Source organism: Phalacrocorax aristotelis, chromosome 16 (assembly GCF_949628215.1).
Source record: "Phalacrocorax aristotelis chromosome 16, bGulAri2.1, whole genome shotgun sequence".
Taxonomy (NCBI): domain Eukaryota; kingdom Metazoa; phylum Chordata; class Aves; order Suliformes; family Phalacrocoracidae; genus Phalacrocorax; species Phalacrocorax aristotelis.
In genome coordinates, this window is record NC_134291.1 from 12,559,769 (window position 1) to 12,578,062 (window position 18,294).

At 45.4% G+C, this 18,294-nt stretch overlaps 1 protein-coding gene across 1 annotated transcript in view; it reads right to left on the reverse strand.

Annotated features, from left to right (window-relative positions):
• The window catches only part of SEC14L1 (SEC14 like lipid binding 1), a 44,197-nt gene extending 29,498 nt beyond the window's left edge, over window positions 1–14,699 (reverse strand). The window contains exons 1-2 of the mRNA XM_075111541.1: window positions 14,551–14,699; window positions 13,104–13,194 (exon numbers count right to left, since the gene is read on the reverse strand). Coding sequence (XP_074967642.1) covers window positions 13,104–13,194; window positions 14,551–14,699 — 240 coding nt within the window. The remainder of the gene's footprint in view (window positions 1–13,103; window positions 13,195–14,550) is intronic.
• Between the last annotated feature and the right edge of the window lie 3,595 nt (window positions 14,700–18,294).

Consider the following 18,294-nt stretch of genomic DNA (forward strand, 5'->3'; position numbering starts at 1 on the left):
CTAAGCTTATCCAAAGAAATACTTGAAAATATATATTCATAAAGCATTCTTGATAAATTTGAGTTATACTAGAAAAAAGCATAGCACATTTGGTTACAACTGCCCAAAACCAAAAGCAAGGCAGGGGATAGAAGAAAAGGCAAGAAGTAGGAGCAATGAGCTTGCTGGGGGACAGGAAGGTCTGCAGCAAGCTTCCTCTGCGTTGGAGCGTAAATGCGTAGGCTACAGAGCTAGTGAAGCTCAGCTTTGGCACCCACTGTTCTCAAGCATGAATAAAGTCATGCCATGGTTTCAGCTGGGATAGAGTTAATTTCTTCACTGTAGTTGGTACAGTGCTGTGTTTGGGATTTAGTATGAGAATAATGTTCATAACACACCGATGTTTTGGTTGTTGCTGAGCAGGGCTTACACTAGTCAAGGGCTGTTTCAACTCCCCAGGCTCTGCCAGGGGCACAAGAAGCCGGGAGGGGAGGGGGCACAGCCAGGACAGCTGATCCAGACTGGCCAAAAGGATATTCCAGACCATACGGGGTCATGCCCAGTATATTAACTGGGGGGACCTGGCCAGGGGAGTGGCAGCATCCATCAGGAGGTGCTGAGTGGTTGCATCACTTGTTTGGTGTGTTTCTCCCCCCCCAGGTTTTGCCTATCTTATCTCTCATTGTTTTCCTTGTCATATTATTATTATTACTACTATTACTATTTTATTTTCATTCTTAAATTGTTCTTATCTCAACCCAAGAGTTTTCTTACTTCAGCCCTTCTGATTCTCTCCCCACCCCACTGCAGGGGAGCGAGCAAGCAGCTGCAGCTGGGGCTAAACCACAAGTCACTTTAATATTTTAATATTTAATTAAAGCAACGTAGACCTTCTAAATAAGGCAGGAGATTCAAAACCGGCTATGAAGCAATCTTCCAGATAAGTGGAATTTTACTGGTAATTCACTGCTGAGTTATGCAACTGCAGTAACCAACTTACCAGACCAAGCAAAGAGCCTCTGCTTTCCTGAGCCGGAAGAAACAGCCAGACACAGAAACCTCTATTCTCACAAGGGACGTGACCAGTCAAGCTACCCACATAGGCTCTTTCTCTACAGATCTCTACTTTATCCCCCTCGAGGTACCCTTCCTGCATGGAAACTGTTCAATAGCTGGGCATTTTCATTTCAGAAGAGCAGTCACATAGAAGAGCTTTACTAGCAAAATTATAGCGGACTGACCGGCCACTATTACATGCTGGCCAGTACATTTGGCCATACATAATGGCCACTGTTACTATTACTGGCCATTACATACAGCTGCATGTAATGAAGTTGGAAGGGGACTGGCTCATAACCACTTAAGAACCATTTTGCTACGCGCAGAGATGCAATCTTCTTCCGGATAAAAAGTAAACTCCTCAGTGATTTAATACAACTTTATTCAAACTTTTGGAAGTAAGAGGGATACTGAATTCGGCAGGCAAAACAGTTTGGGGATAAAGAATCGGACCTGAAGACAAGGGCTAACATTCCATCTTTTATCTGTAAAAGATGATCTTTAATAACCACAGGCATGCCTCAACAGTACCTTAATTAGAAGAGTGGTTTCTTTAGAAGAGATACAAGTCATTTGTGGTTTGCTTAAATAAATTTCCACAGCTGGAACTGTGTAATACTTGATTCTCATACGGGAGCCTGAATGTCCATCTTCAGAGAACAAATGAATCACAGGGTGGGATTTGAGGAGAAAGTGGTTAGCCAGTGTAAGAGTTAAGAGTTACACCTGCTTGCCTCCCAGACACTCACAAGAGGATCATTAATTCTTTTCATCTCTTCAAGAAGTCCAGAGAGCCCAGAAGAGCCCATGGCATGGCCCCACTCCACAAGAGCGCGAGCAAGGCTGACCTCAACCGCAGCCTCTGCACAATCTGGAGACATGGATCTCTAAAACGAGAAGCTAGAACACAGAAGTTGGGCAAGCACCACTCCTTCCTCAAGAAAAAAGCAATTAAGGAAAGAAAACCCAAACAGGCTGAGTGTAATCTTCCTTTCCTTTGGCGTAAGCCTGATCACTCGGGTTAGGCTGGCTTGTGACTGGAAGACCTACATCAAATTGCTGCTTAGAAAAAAAACCCAACTGACATTGCTCTGGCCTAGGCTGAAGGTGGAACATCAAGGCCAGACTTTACAACTGTGCTGCTGCAAGTTGCTCTTCAGTATACACAGACCGTAGCAGACTTAGTGGGGGCAACAGCAATATCAAATTGACTTGCAATTTCACTTTAACTTGTTTATATCAAATACACATGCAGAACTATTCTGCAGAGAAAATGAGTGTTTCCTCTTGCCCATGTTCCATGCAAGACAGATGGAAATCAGTTCTGGCCCAGAAGCCACGTAGCACTGACCCCAACACTTAGCTTGACAGAACAAGCCTTGCAATTAGAGTCAACTTCAGTAGTTTCTAGGGTAGAAAACTTGGATTTTGACCACAGCTGCACAGGACGTGACTGTTTGGCTCAAGGTTAAAGTACTATGGAGAAGAGGTTGGCCTCCAAAAGAGCATCACAATAAAGGCTGGCAATAGGCCAGCGAAAGCTTAAATGCCTGGAGACCAACATGTGATTACTGAGGAATGTGAGCTATTCTCAAGCACTTCCTATTTTTCTGCAACGAGCAAATTATAAACCTTTACACAACATGGGAATATATCTATATTTGAAATTTTTAAGCTACACATATGAAAATGACTGCAAAAAGTCTTACCATTGCTTATGAATAACCATTACTCATCTTGCAGCAGCTGAACGATGACAACGATGTTCTGCATTGCTAGCAGGCATCTCACAAATGCACGGGATACTGCCCCACTGAAAGCAGAATTTGGTACTTGGCTTCCCCATTCCTTTCCAGTTAACAAAATTGTGTGTCTGGTTCCTCTGCAGTCAGTTTTACTTTAAGATTCAGCTGCAATCCTACTGTGTCCATTGAGGATCTATTTTTGGAACAGTCAAATATTCCTTACTGCTCAATTGCTCCATGCTTAAATCTCACTTTTATGAGCCCTACAATTGCTATCGGTCACTTTTTTGGTCTTCGAATCACAGACACTTTCAATAAGCATGTCTGTTAAAACATGTTCAATGTCTGGAATATGTTAGAGTATTTTAGATGAAATTATTACTGTGTAGACAAAATATAATTTATGAGTGGGGGAGGAAAGTGTGACTGCAGCATTGCTACAGTACAGGCTCAGAATTCCCCGTTAAACCGTTGTCTGAAGGTTAAAGACCTGTACTACCACAAAGAACAAAGTCTCCTCATCTCCATCCAGATCAGCCCCCTCCACCGCATGAAGGTCAGTGAAACAGGTTTGACTTCATTGTCTCAGACTGCACCCACCAGGTTTTAATTTGGCCCCGAGGCGGCTGGCCTCTAAGCACTGCAAGAGTGATTTCACTCTACCAAGAGTATAATCAGTAGAGCAAAGAAAGCTTTGCCAAAAGGGCAGAATGCAAGGTAAGTAGCATGGCTCAACCGTAAAGGTCTCGGTTTGGCTTTTGGACCAGCAAAACATCAGCTTCCAGGTAGAGCCACTGTACTCTATTAAGCAATCCATTACAATTTATTAAGTACATCTTGACCATTCACTAATGTCAGTGGCATGTCATCAAAATGCAGCATGATAGGGTCTGGGGCCCGCAGACAACTTACCTCTTAAGCTACAAAGTTAAACGTAATATTTAAAATAAAAATCTTAACCTTACATACATGTCTGATGTATCAGATGCCTCAAAAAGGTTAGAAATTGATGGTGGAAGATCAACAGTACAGAGCAAGAGTGGTTCCTCATGTGGAACCACACAGACCAAGACTCATCACCATGAAAGAGAATAATTTAAAACCTGGGGGAGATATCTTACAGATCTAACAGGGCAAGCAGCATGAAGGATGTGAGCAGGGTTTTATTGCCTCTTCCAACACAAGGAGCAGGTGGTGTGAAGCTGAGTGAGCAGGAGCCTGGCTCTAGATAAAGGCTACATCTCTTGACAGTGCATGGCATGAAGCACAAACTCCTTCTGGAGGGTGTCACGACATAGTTCACTCGCCTCCAGAAAGGAACTGGGCAGGCACATGAAAGAAGCCACATGCGGTGCTATTACAGACATCGGGCACATTCTGGACCAGAAGGGCTGTCAAGACACATCGCTGTAGGATGAAAGCGTATCTGGAGAGAGTGCTGCCATATGTTTAGATCATGCTTATCCTCTTCTCTAGAGGCAGATACTGCCCTTGGCCGCTGCCAGAGACATAGCACGCTAGCTAGCTACGGTGCAATTCAGTACTGTGGTTCTCATTAAGAGACAGAATACAACCCTTTTCCCTTTTCCCCACACCCAAACACATCATTAAGATATCAGTAACCAGGTAATGCCGCTGCTAGATGCGTCACTGGCATGTTACGGTGGTACAGCTTCGGCGCCCCTGAATCTGCTCCCTAATACAAGACAAACAGAAAGATATCACCCAGCTTCAAATGACAAGCCAATTAAAAAAAAGAAACGAGCCAAAAGTCCTTTGATTGTTTTCTAAAAAGCAATTAAAATCATAGATTATAGACAATCGGTTCTTGGTTCTTTGCCCTCCTTTACAGCTAAGGCAGGCAGACGAACAAAAGCAAGAATCGGTTTAGTCAACGCAGAACAAACAAGTTCAAGTGAAACTGCTTTAAATCCTGTTCATTACAGCACGGGTGGCTGCACCATGCAGGCCATGAAACACTTCAATAGAAAGAAGTAATTTCATAGAGCCATGAATTCAGTAATGAAGAATTTATCCACAGGCCAATGAATTGCACAGCAAAGAGAGAGTTTTGCAAATTAAGTAGCATAATTTACACACTGAATGAAATAGCCAGAAAAACGTCCTCTGGAAAGGATTCTGCTGACTGATGGTCCTGGACTTAATGTCTACAGCATTCACATTTTACGCTAAATGAAGAGACAGAGAGCACCGAGAAAGGAAGTTCTCTCATCAGGAAGCTGATTCCCTTCTGCTGTGGCATAAACAAACACAAATGACACATCGCCACCCTGACCATCGCCAGAGAAATATTCATTTTCACAAAATGAGATCTATTATTATCAAAACAGTATGATATAATATTACTGCAGCAGTAGGCAAGGCAAGTTAGCAGTCAGAGAGGGGCTGAAATGTTAAGAGGTTTGCAACTCTTAAGAGTTATTAAGAGTATTAAGAGTATTAAGAGAAAAGTTAAGAGTTTTCAACTCTTACACAGATTCATCTAGATATAGTCCAAAACACACCTATACTCAAGCTTTGACAGCATAAACGAACATCAGAATGAAAACAGTTGAAATTATCCGACAAGTTATCCAAAATGTACATAACCCTACAGATTTAATTTCATAAATCTGACCACAACAAAGTCTCGAAATGCTAATTTAAGAGAACCCAAACATATATAATTAAGAATTAAAACAGTTTAAGTAAAAATCAGCTTTTAATACAAAATGGTAGCTTCTCTTCGCTCCCTCCCATGATCCCTCCATTGTCAGAGTTAAAGCTGCTAGGTTCCAAGAGCCCTGTAATATTTTTATTTTTCTATTTACTGATAAATAGTCCCCAAACCTTATTATCATAAAGTAAAACCCAAGAGGAATCCAAGACAGAAAATGTTCAAATCTGAAGTTTCATACATGAATACAAAGCAAGAAAGTCAGTCAGTCAGCTCACGTGTTACTCCATCAGATCATACAAAATACTTTTATTTTCATTTTTCTACTGTAAGGACAGATTCCTCTTTATGCCAAAGCGGCTGACAGAATCCACAACTCCAAGCCATTAAGCACAATTTGCAATTACTTCGCAGTACTAAATAATACCAAGCCTGAAGACTGCTGAATCAAGTTTCTAATGGCCCTTTCATTTACTGTTACAGCAACGGGCTTCAGCATTTTCCGAACTGCAGATCCCCATGGAATCACAGGCTCCCGCAGCGCTACGTGTACTGACAAGCGCCCTGCTGACTTGCTCTCTCCCGCGCCAGCGTCATCGGCTCGGGCACAGGGCAGGAGGGGACACCTGCTCCCACGGGGCTGTGACTGGCCAGGAGATCAGGCCGACAAGGCAGTTATTTTCCCTTCTTCTAAGACAGCTTTTGACCAGCCTGTCTCCCGAACCTGACTTGCCTATAAACGCGCCTTTGCGAGAAAGCAACAAAACGAAGCTGGAACACCAACTTAGCTGTAACGGGAAACCGCACACTCGGTTCTGTTCCTCCTGACCCTTGGAAGAGAGAGCCCATGAACCGCAAGCTGAAAGCCTCTGTGGACTGGGCAGAAATCAGTATTACTTGGGCAAGAGCAATGCAGAGAGAAGCCAAGACCCTGGGACTTCTCAGACCCTGGTGGCTCATTGCTTGCTCGCACTCTTTCGGCAACGCCGCAGTGGAGTACCGAGGATACCAGACAGCCCTTCCAGCCACGTTACCACCACATCTTCCACCAGCTGAGTTCTGGGCATGGCTCTCACCTCAAACATCACTGACTGGTCACAACTGGGACAAGCCACATGCAAATCGGCTCTAAGAAAGCCAAATTATTAAATTACCTGGCCTTAAGTAGGCCTTACCTGAGCTGCTAACCTGACATGTCTTAACTATATCATAGAAACGAGACAGAAAGAGTTAATAATTCAGCTTAACAGCCTAGTTCTTCATTTAGTATATATACACAATAATTTTGAACTACAAGAAAAATGAGGAGAACAATTCACTTGGGAGAAAAGAAATATACTATTTAAGACTAACCTGTAATTAATTCTAACTTGAGCTAATTAACAGATTTCCTCGCAAATTCTCAGAAGATTCACTCTATATTCAGAACACAACGGTTTCAAGATCACATCACCGCCCTTCTTCCAGAGGCATATTGAATTCAAACTCAGTGCAAAGCAAAACCACTCCTGGTTACGGAAATCACAACGAACACCCCTCAGTTCTGTGTTCCAAAGCCTGGACTCTGATTGAATGTGCTGTATGGAGAGTCCTCACGGGTTTCTTCGCTCAGGCCCTCCTTCCACTCCCTCTTTCATGGTGTGCTTGTTTCCTGAAAGCACAGCAGCTGAAATACTCTGCTGTAAGACAGCACCAAGAGCTCCACAGGAACGGGAGGCGCAGACTGCTCACGCCGGCAGCGCGTGTCACCGGCCATACTGTGCAGAAACACCTTCTTCTACACCTGCAGCTGACTCCTCTCATCTCTAAGCAACCCCTGGCTCCTCATTGGACACGGTTTTGGAATTAACAAAACAAAAAATACACCGCGCCCCTTCCCATGAGGTTTTGAAGGCTTTCTCACATACTTCTGAATGGCTAACCACACGTTGAATTATGAGCATTACCTTTTCCAGATCAAAACTATAGTGTCATGGGTGTTTGGGACTCTGCAGAATCTGTTAACCACTTCCCTTCTGCCAGGTTCCCACGTGTTTAACTTTGAGATTTTTAAACGCAACATCACTTGGCTGATCAACAGATCTGAGAGCAGCGCTTTGCACCAGTCTCAGAGCTAACACACCTGTGGAGCGTGAAAGCTTTGACCGCTTTCAGAACAAAGCAACAAGAACCATTCTGATACGTATTTTTTGCTTCTGTTGGCACCTTTCAGAGTTTGACAGAAGTGGTGTTTTAGCTTTTAAAGTGTAAAAGTCTTGTTAAAAAAACTGACTAAAAGCATTTGGTGAACAAGAGAACTGCAGCTGTCAGCTACAGTCGGGTCATGTGTTTGCCCACGAAAAACAGGAAACAGCTAGCCATGGAAATATCTAAGTAGGCAACCCGTAAACTGCGCAGTAAGCAGGCTGCTAAGTCAATATTTTTCCCTAGTGCTCAACTTAGCTCTTACGTTCGTTAACCACAGCTCACTCCAAACAAGCGGCCAAAAATTCATTTGCTCTCACAACACGTGCTAACACAAGAGACCAACAGCGACATAAGACAGCAGTTATGCTGCGGACACTGAGTATAAAGTAAGAATACCCATACAAGGCACCGTCCCACCGCAGCCTTAGCAAAGCATTTCCAACAGCAAACACGCCTGCCTCTTCAGCAGCGACAGGACGCCAAGCAGACAAGCGCCTGGGATGCTCACAACAGAAGGGGAAGCAGCGGAGCAGTTCCAGGAGCGGACGCCCAGTTTGCGCCATCCCCAGGCTTTAACCACCCAAGACAAACCCTCAAGAAGACGCCACATCACAGGGAATAAATTACTTCCCTGTACATTTAAAGCCTACTTTGTGCTTTCAAAAGCACTTGGAGAACAGCTTCCTTTTTTCACCGGCCTCTCAGCCGCTCTTCATGTGACATGTGGAATGCATTTTTTTCAAGAAAAAGAAAATGAGACTAGAAGCAATGAAAATTGTAGGGATTTATGAGCAGGTGTGGCACTTAACTTGATACGTAGTTTTTTATTTTTTTAAATGACGTTTTAAAGGAGTAACATTTAAAATGAAAAGATGTACTGCCTGATCAGAAAACTCATTACAATCTAGATCAAGGGATTATACTTTGATCTGTCAATCTGAAAAAAAAAATAGATTTTTTTTTTCTAATCTACTCCATCATTGAAGCGTATTTATGCCATCTACAATCTTATTACTTTCCTGTAATTTAGGGATACTTTAAATCATGAAGATTTACCTTAAACACGGGGTTTTTTGGATCTATAAAACCAAAGAAAGCTAGTCAGCATGCTGTCCAAAGGCAGCAAATTTGAACCATTAAAATTAAATATAATCAAAAGGGCACTACACATTGCACTTACTAAGAAAGACTCACGCTTCGGCTACTTCAGAGATTCCATCAGAACAAAGGAAAAAACATTATACTTTTTTTTTTAAAAAGGATTTTGATGAGAATACATAGTTTGGAAGGAAGTAGTTTTCAGTCTCAAGGCAGTACAAGATTAATTGCTATTTTTATTTTAAAATAAAAATCAAATGCGTTCCTTCCAAAACTGCAAGTTCCTGGCATTGATGACTAGTTTACCTACGGACTTCTCTTCATTGTTTGGCACCAGTGGAAGCTGACAAACGCCAAGAACTTTATCATAAAGTGGAAACATTATTTTAGGTGTTCAAAAGACTGCAAAATACCTTTGAAAGTCTGTCTGCTGTCACAGGCAGATTTGAAAATCTTAGTTTTCACAAAGCCACAAGTTCTTAAAATCTACATTAATCTGACTACATGTAACAGGATGGGTTTAGCACACACTCGCCGTGTCAGTCACGTTACTACTTGTATTTATTTCTGAATCTCAGTAATTTCTGGCTGTAAATAGGACATTTTCTAAAAGGCCAAAGAGCAATACAGTTACCACAGAGCTTCCAAACACTCAGAAAAACCCTTGGGCCAATGGTTCAATCCATATGGTTGGGGGTGGTTTTTTTGGGTTTGGTTTTTTTTTGGTTGTTTTTTTAAAGCTTACTTATTTTCTATTTGCATAAATTCCACCCTTGGAATGCCATAGTACTCAATTATTCATTATTTAAATTTACTTTGGAAATTAAACTCAAGGGGAATTAACTAATGCATGTCAGACTGAAAATGCGCTGTGAATCTCCGAAGTTAATTTGAGCCTCACATGTGTTAAGAAAGCTTCAAGTTCTAAACTGCCTTTTAACGTGAAGAACTACTCATTCAGCAAAGTCCCTCTATTACTTTAAATGTAAACCTCTTTAAAGCTAATATCAAAGACTAAATCTATAACCTTTAGAAGTTTTATAAAAGCAGCTTCTCAGTTTTTCTCCAATATATTTAACCTTGGTAACATGACAAGCAAGTCTAAGCCAACAGTCATTTCCCACATTTCAGCTGCTTTCAGCATTACGTAAACTTCAATGTGAACAGGAGGAAAAACGAGGCAAGATTCTGTTCAGTCGGATGCACAGCTGAGCAAGTTGGTTGGGTTTTTTCTGAAATATATGTATACACACACACAGAGTTTTCAAGAGGGCGATACAACAGATACGCCACAGAGCAGCCAAACGTCACCAAGCCAGCACTGGTAACCATTTAGTGAAATCATATTGCCTGTGTTAGGTGTGTTGGACTGAAGCGTGGTAATTTCTAGCCCAGGATTCTAGAATCTTTTCTAGTTCAGTAGAGAGTTTCATTAAAAGATTTGTATCCAGTCCTTACTGTTTTCAAAGCGACTTAGATACCATCTGGAACCACACCATTTGTCGGTAAGAGGACATCTTCGGGGAAGTAGCTTACATTAGATTTTACAGAGCTTGCCTTTAATGAAAGGAAGGCAAGAAGCATGCAGCAATGGATCCCCCAACCCGCTACCTACACCAGTACTTCACCAATTCTCTTGCAGACCTGAGAGACAGGTTTGTGCCGTGAAGTATCGTGTCACAGAGACATTAGGGCTCAACAGATGATTTCTGGATTTCAGTGGAGGAGCAAAAGAGAGAAACTTATTTTCAACATTGATTCAACTTAGAAAAAGAATTTTCACTGCATCTGTTTTAAAAGTCTTATCATAATTGTCTGCAAAAGACTCGTCAATCTTGGCTTAGATCGAAGAGGAATTAAATCCAGTTTTTGTCTTAATATAGCTGCCCTCACCCTTCACAGAGAGAACAAAGTTCTCTCAAAGCACACTAGAGCAGCATGAATGGAATGCTGATTGGACTTTATTCTCCTTCAAGTACCTCTTTGAAGTCCAGGAAAGGAAAAGTGGGCAAATAGGAAGTTTGTAGTGTAAATGACCCATTCTGCAAGTGCCATTCGCTTGGTTGCCCGTAGAGAAATCAGCATAAAATTCTTCTTTCCTATCTAAAAGCTAAATATTAGTCGGACTTAATGAGTTCCAACTTGTAGTTGGAACACATGTCACCCAGGAAATTACAGTCCGCAAGGCTTCTCTGACACTGGTGATCTTCATTACGGCTCTACAGAATGAATTACCTCTTCAGTTCCACGAAACTCTCAGGGAATGAAGGATGATTTTCCAAATAAAGTTTTAAAAACTACTCAGCACCTTAAAACAAAGGTGAGATCTCACACAACAAGACCCAAGCTAGGAACAGTGATTTCTGTTAGACAGCTCAGCATAAAGAGTACTGCTGCCACATTGATCAAAGGCTTCCTTGAGAGGCTTTTTACTGACAGCTGAGCTTCTCTATGTTTAAACCCCTATTTGAGGACATATCCCCGCAAAGTTTGGGTGCCTATGGAAGAGAGGGACAGAGGGAAAAAAACCAAACCAAACATAAACCCCCCATATTGTTAAAATTGTTTGCTGGGTGCCTTAAATTCAAGCTTGGTACACACCGGGATGCGTTCCTCATTTCAGAAAAGCTGCTGATACAGTTAAGATAACGTTACAGCACTTTTTTTGTTGAGAATATGTGACATAGTACTGACACAGATGAAATAAATCATACGTATTGTCAGTAATCTAAGCTTCTAGTCTCAGAAAGCAACCTGTTGGACTGTTTCTTTTTCTAAACATTCTTCCTCTCTTAGTTAACCATTTTACTTTTTCAACTACTGTTTTATCCTAGTTGCGTATGTAGTATAGCCTCTTTGTTTCTAAAGGAGAAAAGCCTTCACGTAATACTTAATATTTGTTAAAGATTATTCTTCAGATGTTATCCCCAAGGTACAGAACAGTTTGAGAACTCAAAGGTAGTATTAACAGTCAGAAGTGTTTCTAATCACACACAATAAAGCATTATGAAAAATCCTGATGTCAGCATTTTGACTCAAAATATCCTTGAAGAAATAAATTAAGAATTTTTGCCTTCAACTGAACAGCAAGGTAAAGACTCATCAGTTCAGCAAACAACCAGTGAATTTTGTTCATGAAATTAATTTTTGTTGACTGATCCAAGAACAAGAACCAGTATACTTCACTGAAGCCCCAGTTACACACACAATCAAATTTAAATTAGAAGCCATCTGAAGCCTAGGCGTCAGAGTGCAGTACGGTCCTAAGAGACCTTAAGCATATCACAGTCAGATTCTTCACCACTCATGAAAATAACCACTCTCTGCCGTGAAGTGTTTGCAAGAGCAAGACCTGCATGTGTAATACTGGAGGCAGCTTCAGGAATAAGATAAAAAGAAATTGAAGTATTCCCCTTAGAGCGGTCTAATCCTTTCCTGCCCTGTGACTGCGAAGGATCACTTCTGTAACGAACTGTGCACTCCAAACCATGTGATCTATCCAAATATTTACACTATGAACACTATTATAACTCTCCTCTGAAGCCACTAAGCACAGTATTTTCAGCAAGTGAAACAAAACCATTACTATTTCGATAAGTATTTAGTTTTAACTGGTCTTATCAGGCAGAAGCTGACCTGACTGCTCTCCTCAACGGCCCTTCGTAACTCACGAGAGCCTCACAGCTGTGGTTTTGGCTGAATATGCCTTAAAATGTTGAATACCTACTTCCTTTCTGTTTTCTAAATGAAAAAAAGGGAGGGAGAGAGGTAGAGCAAGGAAGAAGAGGGAACCTAATTGGGACTTTCCTCTTGTTTTTGGTTACCATTTTTAACATTACCACACAAATCAGCAGCCATGCACCCAAAAGGCGTTTTGTTCATCTCACTGGCCTCCGTAGCAATCCCTTTTTTCATCCCCCACCACGTACTACCAACGCTCTGAACACCGTCTCCTCTTTTGGTCAGACTTACCCTTGCTTCCACGGCTTTCTCTGAGCTCTCCTGTGAACTCTGGACTGATGAAGAGGCAACCACAACAGTCTTTTAACCAATGCACTTGACACTTTGTCCCACACAAGAGCAGATTGCTCCCAGTAATCGACTGGGAAGTATGCTTCGAGCCTACTTTTGCTCTAACTTTCAATCTATCAGCTATATCTAAACTTTGTGAGGAAAGAGAACACGTTATGTTAAAGAAAATACTCTGTGTAGAAAAGAAACCACCAAAGCACACTCCTCTCATGTTCTGTATACCAGATTCGTATGTTCTACAGTACCTACCAAACAGAGCCCAGTAACTACGTAGCAATACAAGGAACTGTCAAGGAAGAAAATTACAGCAAAAAATTAATACTTACGGCCATAATTAACTCAAAAGGGTGTTTATACACCCGTACGGGGGATTGATACTTCTGCACCATAGCTGCAGCTAGTAAGATCAACTCAAACCTGAAAAAGAAATTTTTAAAACCATCTGTCAAATGTAGGAAGGCACTTTCACTCTTCTCTTACACTTATTCTGTGCATGACACTATGCTAGCAATTCTTCAGAAAATCCTTCACGATTCCTTGATGACTTCTTACTGTTTTTGAAGATACGACGGGGCTCTGAAAAGCTATGGATATTTTTGCCAGAAGTGACTTGTCATTTCTTCCAAAGGCACACAAAACCAGCACATTTTCAGGCCAGTTTAGTAACTTCATGACTCTTCACCAGGATGGTGAGACTTTGTGTGCTGCTGCTGCTGAGAACCAAGCCCTGACCCACGCCAGCTGGAGGCAGAGAGGCACTGCCCGCTCCCCAGCACGGCAAGCTTAGAGGCCGTTCTGAGCTGGGACTCGTTAAAAAAAGAGGAAAAAAAAAAAAGAAAACAAAAAAGAGATTAAAAAATATACCAAGTGTTAAATCCCCTTGTTTTCAGAAAGAAAAAAGGGATCGCCGCAGCACACTGATGTAAGGCGTTCCTTCATCGTTTCCAAATCAAATTAAGATGAGAGAGAGAAACTTAAGAAGCAGCTGGGGATTACAACTTGGAGGCACGACGCGCTGCAGCAGAGGGCCGGGGGCCCCGCGCCTGCGCCCCCCCAGGCGTCCGACCCGAACCCCCCCGAGCGCAACCGCTCATTGGAAAAGCGCCGGCGGCAGCGCCCGCAGGGGCAGGCACGGGCGGCTCGCCAGGCTCGCCGCGCCGAGGACGGGCTGTACTACCATAAGCCGGTGCTACCCGTGTTTGCCGCGGCGCTCCCCCGCCGCCCCGGGGAGCGCTCGCAGCCCCGGCCCGCCGCCCCAGGGAGACTCACCCCCGGCCCGCTCGGGAGGGGGCCCACCCGCGCTGCCCCTCCTTCAAAAAACAACACCTGAATCAGCAAAACACGCCGAACCCCTCCGATGCCCGGGCAGAAAGAGTTACACAACAAAGACGCCCGTCGGCGCGGGCCGGGCCAGCGCCGCCCGCCCCCCGCCGGGCCGGTGCCCACCTGCCGCGGGCCGCTCCCGCCGCCGGAGCCCGGCGCTGCGCCGGGGGGCTCCGCTCGGGGTCGCCCGCCCTGAGGCGGGGGGCTGAAACCCACCGGCCGTGACCCGCCGCCGCCTGCCCCACCGCCGCCGCCGCCGCTGCCCGGGGAGCGCCGCCCTCCTAGGGCGCACCGCGGGACCCGGGCCGCCGCCGGTAACGCTGAGGAGAGCGGGCGGGCGACGGGAAACTTCCCGCGGGGGGCGGCGGGGCTGAGGGGAGGGGGCGGCGGGAGGGGGGGCCGCGAGCGGTTGGACACGGGGAGGGGGGGGGAGCGGCGCGCGAGCCTTACCGCCTCCCGTCGCGACGGCCGGCCGCGCTCTGGCCGCGTGCCGGCGCGGGGAGCGCCGCCGCCGGTTCCGGCGGGAGGGGCGGGGCGCCGCCGTCATCGCCGCCGGGAGTGACAGGGCGGGGCGGGGCTTGGCCCCCGGCCCTGCGCATGCGCGGGCGCCCGGCGGGGAGATGGGGGAGGGCTGAGGGCGCCTTCTTCTCCCCGCCCTTGCGCATGCGCATTGCCGCCCCATGGGGCGCGCGGAGAGGGGTGCGCGCATGCGCGGTGTGGGACGCGCGGTGCCCCCAGCGGCCTGAGGGTAGAACCTGCTCACAGACAGACAGACACATAGACATATAGCTTTCACCGCCCCCCCCCCCAGACAGAGGCAGCCTCCGAGGGCGGGGGGCGTGGGCCTTGGCACCCCTCCGCGGGCGCTGTCCCTTCCCTCAGCCTCCCTGAGCACCCCTTTGGGCCCGAGCCTATCCTGCTCCCCTCAACGGGGGCTCGCCCGGCACACCTGCCCTGGAGTCGGGGCCGCCTGGACTGTGGCCCTCGGGAGCTCCGAGCGGGTGCCCAGTACAGCCAGAAGCGGGGGTGAGGTCAGGTAGCGATGCTGAGCCTGAGGCGGGAGCCCAGAGAGTGGCCCACCACAGGGCAGCCATGGTGACATTGCTGGGTGACGGTGCCAGGCTGGGGGAGCAGGAGCAGGAGAGGCTGCCCCAGAGACCCGCCTGGGGGATGGCTTCTCTGCTGGAAGGGCAAAGAGCCGCAGCCTGGGAGCGCAGGTGGCGGCCCCTGACGCAAAGCACGACGCCATGTCGCTAGCAGCCAGCAGCCGCCCGTCGGAGCTGACCCCGCAGGGCTCAGAGGCAGGCGCGCAGGCCGCGGCAGGGGCTCTGCAGCCTCCCCACGCTGCCCCGTCCAGCGAGCCCGGCGCCTGCCTGGGGCTGGCTCCGTCACCACTTGAGCACCCTTCCTCTTCTTGTGTCTGTCTTCAGCCAGCGCTCACCCAGCCTGGATGCCTTGGGCCTGAAAAAGTTCCATCTCAGACCGTGTCTAGCACAGTTTAACTATGATGTACTAAACCCAAGAAATGCAGTTATGTTTTGTACAGTACCAGCGTATCACAAACTGTTAAAATCAGGACTTGTAAATTAAGTGCCAATGCCTCTGTTCCCTTCAATGTCCCTATTAATGCAATTATTTTTCCCAGAACATGTTTTATTACTGGCTTACTCCCTCAGAAAATAAGTCTTTCTGCTAAAATTTAGGGTCGTTATCCTGTCCTTCGGTGCAATTCTTTCTCTAAGAAAGCTGAATTTGTGGTTACTGTTAATGAGTGGTTCAGCTACAGTTCGTTCCTACACAAACCATGTGTCTTTTAAAGTTAGTTAATAATAGCTTGTTGTCTAATCTGAAACTGGTCGTTGCAAGAAGTCTTCTAATGCATTGAAAAACTGTTTCTCTAAATCTGGTTCCTGCTGTGGCACTTGGCCGGTTGCCTTCATGTAGCTGAAGTTAACTAGTTAATCTAGTGACTTGGTAATTAGATTCAGTTATCTGATTGATATTCCCTGCCATTGTGCCTGCAATGTCCTTTTCCTGCTCTGAAAGCCTAAGATATAATCCTGCCAGCATAGCAGGGCAAGGAATTTACGCCCACTCAGATTCCTCTTTGTTCGTAACACTTCTCTCTTTAGAGTCTGGGAAATGTTTTAATTCTTACTGACTGCCACTATTCTACTTAACCAAATGGCCATATAACCAGAAAAGCTTTATTTGGACTTTTAAAGGTATTTGGAGTTTACTGATAAAGTGAAAGCATTAAAGTGAAAGTCCAGAATTTAATGTCTAAATCAGTCGTGGTAGGTGTCTCTCCTGTTTTCTGCAGAAACAATAACCAAACAAGATGGACACGGAAGAGGAAAGCAGTATGTTTTCAAATTTTTCTGTTATTGTTTATATTCCTGCTGCAGCTTCGACGGAAGCTCCAGCCGTGCGTCATTAGAAGGCACACAGATGAATAAATGGGTGGGTGAAATGTTTAAGGAATGCTGTGAGGCACACTGGAGCCCCGAGGACAGAGGCTGAAAGTGCAAACCATTAGTATTTCCAGAAAACCAGGAATGCAGCATGCTAGCTATGAAGGGAAGCTGGGCCTGAGGGAGGTAATGCAAGGTCAGGCGCTCCCCACCATCGGAACGCTTTTCCTGGCTTGCATTCCTTCACGTTATAAACTTCGGTTACACAACTCCAAGCCCAGTTGTTTATCGTGTTTCAGGCAATAGTGCCATGGAAATTAATGAGAACTATCAGTAATCAGTCCTTTATTGTTAATAATAACTAACTGAAAGTACAATTGCCCGGGATCAGTGCAGGGCTAATGCACACAAGAAAAGATTCAAAACGCCTCCGGACCCTGCTGTAAGTCAGCGCAAGCCCCTGGAATTTCAGCAGGCAGGGACTTGCTCTGGTTTCTTTTGTTTGCACCTCAGGCAGCGAACAGAAGAGAAGTGGTCCTGGCTTCTCACTGTCCAGCACGTCCCATCCTGGCAGCTTTTGTACAAAAGAGAGGAGCTTGTTAGGAGTTCTCAACAAGAGAGAACACGAAAGGTCTTGTGCTAAGCTGCACTTCTATTAGAAGCATGTGAAAGAGGGATGAGATTTTGAGTTCAGATAACTGAAGTTCTTCACGAGCCGTTCCCTAATAAATCAGTTACATCTAAGTCGGTGGAATTTTTTATGTACCATTACATTGAAATAAATGCCTGCTTCCTAAACCTTTAAAACCATGAAAAAGGTCCCAATTGATAGCATTTTCAGCTAAAATAAGCACAATGGCTGACAAACAGCTCATGGGGCAGAGTTGTGCCCTGGGGACACGCAATTCTGGTTTACACAGAGTTATTAAATGCATTATAGGTACTTAACTAGGTGTCACAATCTTTTCTCTCCCTTATCAGTCTGGGGAGCCAGTGCCGGGAGGCACTGGATATGAGGTGGTCTGAAGCCCTTCGCTCCTTCACCCTTAAAACTGAAGCAGTTGTGACACCCAAGTTCAGTCCTCCAGACTCGTACCTGAACGTGCTTGTCTGTAACAGCTGTACGTATTTCTGTAAGCTGCTGTATAGCCTGTACTGGGGAGATGGTACACGGGAGGAGAACTTTCTCCACGTATCCTGGAGATCTTAAAGCCCTTTGTAACGGCAGCGAAGATGCCAATAAACCCAATACGCAGATATAAACACCGAGGCTCACAAAATGCTGTAGGAAGCGCCATGCATTATGTCAGCGTGAGAGGGCAGACCAGAGCCCTTCGCTCCCGGGGCGATCCCCTTATTCCCAAACACTGCCGCCTTTTAGCCCTGTGGTAGTTTCCACAGCTGGCAAATTGGGAACACGGTAACACACGCAGGCCGGCCACCTTCGGAGAAGCAATGTTACTGTACAAAACCGAGAAAGCATTAAACCCTTGCGCTGAGATTTTTGTTCAGGATTAAACTGGCCGTAGTTTACTGTAGTTTCGTGCAGTGTAAATGAAGCTGTATTCGCTTTGTACTGTTACTTGATTTACCTGAACTTTCCCACGTGTCACAGCGTAGGAAAGCCTTAAACGACCTTGTAGTCTGGAGCCCTTTATGTTTTGATGCCACAAACAGTCAGAAACGTGTTTTTTCCTTTCTTCTCAAGTGACTGATAGGAGATTGAGTTGCAGGCTGGCAGCAGGCCAGGGACAGCAGCTGGCATCAGAGCACGGGCACC